Source organism: Montipora capricornis, chromosome 12 (assembly GCF_036669925.1).
Source record: "Montipora capricornis isolate CH-2021 chromosome 12, ASM3666992v2, whole genome shotgun sequence".
Taxonomy (NCBI): Eukaryota; Metazoa; Cnidaria; class Anthozoa; order Scleractinia; family Acroporidae; genus Montipora; species Montipora capricornis.
The window spans coordinates 30,607,438-30,616,785 of record NC_090894.1 but is presented as its reverse complement, the minus strand read 5'-3'; the positions used below and the strand labels follow the sequence as shown (position 1 = coordinate 30,616,785).

The following is a 9,348-nucleotide window of genomic DNA, read 5'->3' as shown; positions in this document are numbered from 1 at the left end:
CGTGCTCTGTACGGGAAATTGTTCATTTATTTCTTCTTTTTTTCCAATGTTTAACAATTATTGGGCGAGGTTGAGCAAAATGTCATGATTTGTCAATGGCGAGCAGATCAATTATTTGCCGAAGACGAAGGCTGAGGCAAATAATTGATCTGCGAGACACTGACAAATCACGATATTTTGCGATAAGCGAGTTCAATAATTGTTTTATCGACCACCGAGTTATTTTATTTTAGTTTTGTTTCCGGGAAGCGGTAAGCGCGCGCTGCCTTGCAGGAGTCGAGTAATGACAGAAATCAATTGGTTTCCTTCTCAGCATAATTTTATTTGTAGAATTCAAATTGCACTTGCAGTCAAACGTTCAATAACAAAATGGAGGCATCAACACAGCTGAAGAATTTCACAGCCTTCAAGGACTTGAAATCCGGATCCGAAAAAGGGGAAAATGCGGTATTCATTGATGAAGAAGCTTTAAAAGATGCTCTCCGACAGTCACACAAGCCTGAGAGCGTAGTTTCAATTACACATGAGCAGAATATTATTTGCAGCAAAACACTTATTTGTAGGCAGTTATTTTGCAGGTCACATGGTGGGCTCTCGGTCAAAGAAAAGGAAGGAAAAATACATCGAATGATAAAAAGCTTTCTTGTAGCAGAGTTGACAATGACAACTGGACGGGTTGTTCATTTGACATTCGTCCGGCTTCTAGTGTACTTTCTGCTTTTTCTGCTGCAGTATTGGAATTCTGTCATTAATCTTTTGATTGAGTACGACCTGGTTATCTGCGTGCTGTGTGGTGGTTGTGAATTGAGTATCTAATGCAATTTCAAAATAAAATATTATTTTATATTGTGATGTGATTGGTCAAAGCCTTTTTTTTGTTTACGGCACTCAATTGAAATCCGTTTAATAACTTCACTTGTGTCTTGAAAAGACTTGAACAACGGAATGCAGGTTGCACACTATGACGTTACTTGTCACGTGATGTGGAAGCGTGAATACAAAGATCACGAAAGTCTTCTCTTTGTGAGAGAAAAAAACTCAGGGATTTTGAAAGCCGCCGTAAACAATGAATCCTTTAACGCAAAATCGTGGGACAACATTGTGATGCAACATTTCAAATTGGGGTTACCGTTCATTCGTAAGGTAGGAGACAGAAGGCTTCTTTCTCAATTGAGTGATATCACTGTTCAACCAGCGATGGTGATGATGAATATTTTAAATGAGTGTGAAAAAAAAATTGTCCGCTGTGAATTAATTGCCTCAAAGCTACATGAAGCTAGCTGAATATGTGAAAGACCTTTTTTCCCTGGCAATTTCCATTTTGGCCTCTATTATTAGCCGATAAATCACATTTGCTTTCCTTAATTGAGAGCACGTGGAAAATGAACAGGTAGAGTTCTTCAGCAGGTTCTGAATCGCATGGCAATCGAAGCATGTCAAGTGGTAGCAACATACTTAATTCTTGAATAGTTGGCAGGTGTTTGGAGTGGTTTACAGTCCAACGAACGAACCCATGGGACAGTTCGTGGGGTATATGCAAAATGTAGTGTTCTATACTTTACTAGGCCTCTCTATTTTGTCTTGCGAGTTTAACCTTCTCCTGTACCCCAAGCACGAACTGCCCCCTGCGTCTCCGAGGATGAGTCGAATCGTTATATCTTCACTTTCGCTTTTTTATTCACCAGAGCTTTTAATGACCTGTTTCACAAGAGCTGTAAAAACGTCCAAAGCCAGAAATACCACCTATAAAACTGAACGAGCCGTTTATTTTCATATCATCATTTCAAAAAAAGGAAAACGTATTTAAGGTGGCTTAAATCGGTTTCATCAATTTGGAGGGAATGTCTTATTAGAAGGACTAACTCTACAATAGACACAATACTGTTTCACTTTACGGCACTTTTATGGTACCAAATATAATACCAATAATTTCTTAACAAGATCCACATATTAATGTGACATAATAAACTACTATGGTAACAAAAGAAACATCTAAAAAAGCTCTATATTTTGTCTTTAAGCACTTATATCTTAAATACAAACTTAGTGACCCCCATTTTTTTTTATGACAAGCAATTAGCAAAAGCACCCTACATCAGTTTTATCTTTAAACACGAATATATAAAAAAAAAAACCTCTGTGACCCCCATTTGTTATTGCTGCATGGAGAGTGATTAGTATGCTAAGATGAAACTCTTCTCAAACTGAGTTTAAAAAAATTAACAGGAGCGGATTCAGAACCACCTTAACATTTTCCAATTGTAAAGATGGCTCTTAATCATGATCTGTTCCATAGCTTTGCAGAGAGTTCTATCTTAGCATGCTAATCTAACCAATAAAAAATTGGGTTCACTGAGCTCTTTTTTAAGATATGCGTGTTTAAAGACAAAATATAGGGTGCTTTTGGATGCATTTTTTTTTGCCATGGTAAACTATTACGCCACATTAATTAACCAGTGGCTGCATCTTGTTAGGCAATTATTGTTATCTCCTATGGTATCATAACTTTACCGGTTACATAAAGCAGTTGGGTAGACTTAATTCTTGCGGGAAATGGTACACAAAAATTTGGTTTTCATAATGCAAATTGACCACCGTACAGGGATTCTAGAAGCTGACGTTTCGAGCGTTAGCCCTTCGTCAGAGCGAATCCAGTTTGTTGAAAGTGTTAAAACTGGTTTAAGCCTCCTTAAACGTGTCATAGCTTCAAAATCCCTCCGTGTTTTACGTCATAACCCGAAAAAGGCCCGAAAACTTTTGGGACTTCCCAGAAAATCACATAAGAACTGGATTCAGTCGCAGGCCGCCCATGGTCCTCTTTGAGACAGTGTCCCGGCCTAGCCTTTGTTTTCAACCGCTATATAATTCCTTCATTTGACAGAGGTGCTTCTTATGAGCCGACTATTGAATAGTCAAGATGGAGAAGATCTCTGCTTATCTAACGCTGACCACTTTAATGAAGAGATTATGCACAGGAAGAGGTTGATTCCCTCACTTCACCAAACGCTACAGTCCCGCGTTCACAGGGTTGGCACTCTGAAAGGGTTGCCTCGTCTATTTCTCTTGAAAAGAGCCTTCTGTTTATACTGGGGAGTCATAATATTCCTATTTATTTACCTGAAATGGTACTATCCTTTATATCTGACGAGAACTGCCATTCGGAGCACAGTTCAGGATTTCAGCACAGACTGGTGTCGAATGCGTAATGCTAGAATAGACTGGAAACGAATACGCGAACCTTGCGAAGGAAACACAGTATATGAACAGCATCTACCAGGGTGGGGTGAGGAAAACAGAACAAACGGACGTTATAGCTTTGTCGAGTCCGTGGATATTAGACCAGCTGGGGAGTTCAGCAGGATTACATTGCAGAGCCTTACAGCTTACGGCGATCCTAAGGCAGTTGGTGGAGACTACTGGCGGGTTTTCATTTCCGGTCCAACTGGATTCGCGCCCACGGTGTTTGATAACGGAAATGGATTTTATGAAATTTTGTTCTTGGTTCTTCATCCTGGAAATTACTGCGTGTCCGCCGTTTTAGATCACTCTATATGCGAGGGCATGAAAGATCCCCCCGACTACTGGTTTATTTCGGGTAAGGTGATATTTTGATTGTTTTGTCGTCGTACAAATAGCCCAGTTTTGATATGTAAAAATAACATAACTTGAGTGGCCTATATATTAGTACTTAATCAGTAAATTTATTTTGTTTTATTTTAGGCAAGCCTAGCCTAGTCTGCGATTTGAATAGGACGCTACAGAGCAGTCTTTTAAGGCCTTTTAGTACATTTGCAATTTGCATACCTGAGATTTCAAATCGTTCCTCCGGAAGACGAGTTCTTGGGACTGTACACGAAAAGTATTCAAAGCCTTCAAAGAGCAAAGTTCTTTAATAAAGTCACAATATTGGAAGGAATTTAGACTGCAAGTGTAGTGGTACCCCGTCAAAGTACTGATCAGGTAGAGTCGTTGCAAAAGCAAACAAACGCGACTCAAATAAATCTTACGAATGCGATTTTGCTGCAATGTTGTCCTTTGATGACCGATTCGAACGAAAAAGACTTGAACAGTATGTAAATTTTGGCAGCTTATATTATATAACCCAATCGAAATCATGTTGGACCGACATCCAATATCACATTGGTTAAGAGATACCGAAACCTAATAGTATAGGTTTCCATGGTATTTAACGCCGTTTAGCACTAACCATGCCTCGATTCTATTAACCCGGGCCTGAACGTCAGTACTTAACCCTAATTAATTAGCTCTTAGTTTTAATTTGTCCAGTGACACATCAGCAAACGGCCCTATTTAGGAGTTTGAGACCCACTTATAACTACAGGCTGTTTTTTTAATTTATAGGAAACATACATGGCAGCAACCAGTCTCCGGGAATTCTAAAAGGAAAGCAAGTTTACTTAATGCAACCTTTGATGGGTGGTGAACCGCTGTGCTTCAACGTGCCTGCTAGCCATGGACCAATGATAAGAGATGGTAGGAAACCACAATTTGTCACTTGTTTTAACTTACAATTAAAATTACGTGATCTTTATTGAGCTGTGTCTTTTATCCCAGGGATGTTTTCCTCGAGTGTTACTATTTGAAGTAATCTGAACAGCTCCTGTCTTTTTCCCTTTTTGTCACCTTCAGTGTAACAAATTTAGCACTATATTTTCCTTTTAAATAAAAACTAAGTAATGATTTATTTTTTCAACTTATTTATCAGATCCTGCGACAAAACGGCATTCGTCCGCATTGGGAACAATGTTATGTCACTGCATCGTATGAAATCTTGCTTTTAGCTGTGAACTTTTGAAACAGCCCAGAATGCAATAATGCACACTATTTAAACCTCTAAAGAAATTTAAATGTAGAATCGAAGACACTAACTAAGCTTCAAGGTATTGTGTAAAGAATTATGAATATATCCGAGTATGCTATCCACCACGGCCGATGAAAATCCGCTCGATCTTCTCATCAATTTTCAGCATTATTTCAATAACTGATTTTAAGATGCTACCATGGCAACCCTTTCTATCCCGATTTACTCTCTGCTATGAACCAAATGTCTCCAGTTTTGATCAGATAAGGTGGAACGGATGATCCCAGTTGAAATGCAAGTAGCGCTTGTTTCTTATTTTGCCTCCACTATACTCAAACGGACGCTCGAGCTACATTGTAGATGATACATGGGCGCCTTGGCCAGGCAAGCCATAGTGCCATTTATTTAGCGCTGGAATAGGCTCATGGTATAAAAACGTTTAGAGAAAAGAGAAAAGTAATGCACCGGAGCCGAACACGAAAACCCCTGAAAACCAGCCGGTGGAAAAAAACCGGGGAAACTGTACCCCTGACAAAAGCAGTGGTGCAAGTTTTCTAGCTTGGGCTTTCCACAAGTTGCTCGAGATTTCCCAAAAAGTTGCCCAAATTTCTCTAAAAGGTGCTCCAAAAAAGTCAAAAGTTGCTTTTGGAACAAAAGCTGCTCAAACGTTGCTTAAAAAGACTCTTTTTTTGTTTCTCTTCTTTTATTTGGTCTTATGCATTTTTGTGCAATTTTGCGTTGTAACCAGCTTCGCTGAATAAATTTGTTAAAAAACAAATGTTTTTTGGAGTACTTACTCTTGCCTCGGCTTCTACTACTACCCTCAAAAAATCTGAATGATTTTAGTTACCCGCAACATTCGAATCAGTGGAGTGTGAATATCCGTCCTCCATTTTGTATTTTCTTTAAAGCACCACTGACCTAACAACCTGGCTGCAATGCATTTTTGCCCATGATCTTCCCCAGAGGGCAAGAACTGCCTCCTTTTCACAGGAAATTCAAAAATTGTCTACTGAAACATTGTGAATTATGGAAGCATGGCCAATTTAAGCACTAAAAGCTGTTGCGATATCTCAGAATTTGTAGAAAACTAGAAATTTCTCAGATCGATACGAAAAAAGTTGCTCAAAATACGAAAAGTTGACGAGTAACCGTTGTGGAAAGCCCTGGGTGCGACCCTTGGGGCTCTAGGGTATTCTTATTGATTAATATTATTTACAATGAAAAAGAACGCTACACAGCCTGACGAAGACATAAAACAATTTTTTCAGCGCGATATAACAATAAACGAAAATGGACTTGTGCACACTGCGACGGCTGACCGTAGAACGGGCTGATTTAGCAGAAGAACGGGAAGGTCAGTTGACGACGGCGCGCGCTTCAAAATGTCCTTGTTAGGTCAAATTAGAGTAGAATCTATACTAATGTTCGCGCTCTCCCGTCGTCAACTGAGGTTCCCGTTCTGTTGCTAAATCAACCTACTGATTTAGCCTAGTCCGACAAACCGATTTAATATCTGCCGGCAAAATAAAAACAATTGCCATTTTGCCTCCATTACTTAACCGGACTAACACAACAATAATACTTGGGCGCGTTGGACAGCCAAGACACCGTGCCATTTATTTAGCATTGGAATGGGCACAAAAACATTTATACATCAAATCTATATAAAGAGAAGAGCAATGCGTCAGAACCGGACACGAAAAGTCCTAAAAAACAGCAGGTGGAAACAAACAGGGAGCGTGTACCCCCGACCAAGGCAGTGGTGCAACCCTGGGGGTTATAGGTATTCTTATTGCGATATACCAATAAACGAAACTGGACTTGTGATCGCGGCGAAGGCTGACCGTAGGATGACATAGCCTACCAACGCCTGACAAGACTAGCTAGACTAGCTCTCAGTATTCCGAAAAACAATTTTGTTTATTTTCATCCTAAGAAACACCATATAGGTCATTAAAGTTAATAATTGATGGTGTAAATATCCAAGAAGTCTCCATAGTCAAATACTTAATAGGTGTCACTTTTGACTCAAACTTGACTTGGAAGATTAAAATCATGTTAATGAACTTTGCTTAAAACTATCGAAAACTAGGCAAATGTTTTCCAAATTAAGGTACTATGTTAATGGTGATATACTTATTCTTCACTATTCCCTAATTTACCCCTTCCTTACTTATGATATTCAAGTTTGGAGTGTCACATACCCAACCTACCTAAAACCAGTAATTACTTTGCAAAAACGAGTTCACGTTCTGAGCGACTATTGAAGTCTCTCAGACTCCTGAAATTCTCTGATATAATTCATCTTGAAATTCTCTCTTCTGTTTATCAGTGGTACCATAAACTAAGCCCTTCTAGTTTTGTTAGTTCTTTTAACCCAGTATCTTCTATTCCTTCATATGATACACGTCAATCACAGATTGATAATCTGTTTGTTACATCTGTTCATACCACTCAATACGGCATTCGCTCTCTCAGTTACATTGGTCCAAAACTTTGGAATTCTTTATCTATTGATGTTAAGCAAATCAAGCCGTTTTCCAGTTTTCGTCAATATATCAAAAATTCTGTGATTGATGGTTAGAATACTATTACTGATTCCTAATGTTTTACGATTATATTTTCTCTAACTGCTATTTAATTAATGAAGTAATACTTTTTATCTAAAACAATTATTTTGCATCTCTATTCTTTCTACTCATATTTCTTGTTTTCGGTCACCTACTTGGTTAGTTCCATGAACTATTTGGGTGTCCCAAACTCTGCACAATGAACCTACAATTGTAAAATTTCTTTTTCTTCGCAATCTCTTGTTTTTATATTTTAAGCACTAATTTGTATTAATTATTATTTCTGTGTGAATTAAATAAAAAGTGACTTGACTTGACTTGAACTGAATTGAAGGAAATACAAGCTGTTAAATTAAAATAATGGGAGATCCCATTCTTTGTCATTTTAAACGGGCTGCTGTCAAGCAAACATGAAAAAGTACTTTAAACTGTTCTCTTTTGATTTTTTGGCAGAGTTTTTAAGTTATGGTTTAGGTCATCCGTCCCACTGTGGAACTGGTTGTAAATTTTTATCCGATGGTTTTGGTTATTGGATGAATGATACATGGATTGCGCATGCACCAGGTAAAGTTCAGTGAGGTACCACAACTGTGTCCAAGCCAAGTAGAATCGAACTGGACTACAGTGAATTTACGAAATTTGTCCCTTTTTTTTTTCTCAGAGAAGTTATTCGAAAGATCCCCACGCAACCGAGAGGGTATCCTGTGGATTTACGGCGACTCATTGGCCCTGAGATTTTACGACTCTATTCATTACACGCAATTGTGCTCCGAAATATTCCGAGCATGTAACATAACCTACAGCTGGGTATACACCATGTTGGAACCAGTGCAAGTAGAAAAGTTCAAGAAAAACTACCGTGACTTTGATCCTTATCGTGTATTACAAGAAATAAGAGACGTTATACACATGCCAGAAATGGACGAAAAAAGTGTTATTATTCTCAACTGCGGATTGCATTATGTCTCTGCTTTGAAATTTGCAGTTTATCGTCAACTCATTGATGATATCATTGCCACGTTTAAAGAGAAATGGAAAAATGAATTTGGCGAGGAGCAGCTAAAATTTCGAGGGAAACTAATATGGAAAACCACAACGGCTATTCATCGAGAGAGATTTCTTTATCATGATCATCCGAGCCCACGTTTCTTAACACTTCAGGTAAAGTGATATGAGGTTTCATATTTGGCGCACGATCTGTCCGCGACCTTTTGTTTTTCTCATTCTGAGGTAATGCTTAAGGCGTGCACTCCTATCTATTGTATTCGAGGGCTGGATAGATTTATCAAAAACTCTCCCACGTCCCCCGGAGAAATTGAAGTGATTATATGCACGCCCTTTTTTTAATGTTTAACACGAGATGTCCTGCTAAGTCTGAGGATATGCTGCCTATTTCCAAAAGCAACGATAATTGTTAGGTTTAGCGTCATTTTTAGGTTAGGGTAAATGCAGATTGTCCTCTTATTTATATTGTGAAGTTAGAGTGGTTTTCAATTGAGTGTCGAAAGTAATTAGTGAATTACTTTATTTTGCATTACTTCACTCAGTGATTGGTTCAAAGGTCTCGCCCCACTTTTTCAACCAATCACAAATGAAACCAAAACCAATCGTGGCCCGCGCGTGCACATTTTCCCGCGCTTTGTGTCGGCTACGAGCTTTGATTGGTTTACTGGATTGTCTCCGTCCTTTTTGATTGGCCAAAGTAATTACTTTGGTGTTGGTTTTACGACACTCATTTGAAAACCGCGCTAATTGTCCGTATTCAAGTTGATAAGAGCAAGGGGACACTTCGTGACGCCTATTAAAATCGTGTGTGCATCTTGTTACAAGCTTTGTTCGATATCTTTGCACCTTAAAACTATCCAGTAGATAACCTCAACTGGGTTGAGGTTGCCTCCTAAAAACGTTGATAGATATGATATCAGAAACCCATAAGGGTTGAAACGTGTAACG

At 38.7% G+C, this 9,348-nt stretch overlaps 1 protein-coding gene across 1 annotated transcript in view; it reads left to right on the top strand.

The window, feature by feature from the left end:
* Positions 1-980: 980 nt before the first annotated feature.
* LOC138026599 (uncharacterized) overlaps positions 981-9,348 on the top strand; it is a 9,767-nt gene continuing 1,399 nt past the window's right edge. The window contains exons 1-5 of the mRNA XM_068874016.1: positions 981-1,143; positions 2,882-3,595; positions 4,363-4,494; positions 7,849-7,959; positions 8,057-8,556. Coding sequence (XP_068730117.1) covers positions 2,893-3,595; positions 4,363-4,494; positions 7,849-7,959; positions 8,057-8,556 — 1,446 coding nt within the window. The 5' untranslated portion in view covers positions 981-1,143; positions 2,882-2,892. The remainder of the gene's footprint in view (positions 1,144-2,881; positions 3,596-4,362; positions 4,495-7,848; positions 7,960-8,056; positions 8,557-9,348) is intronic.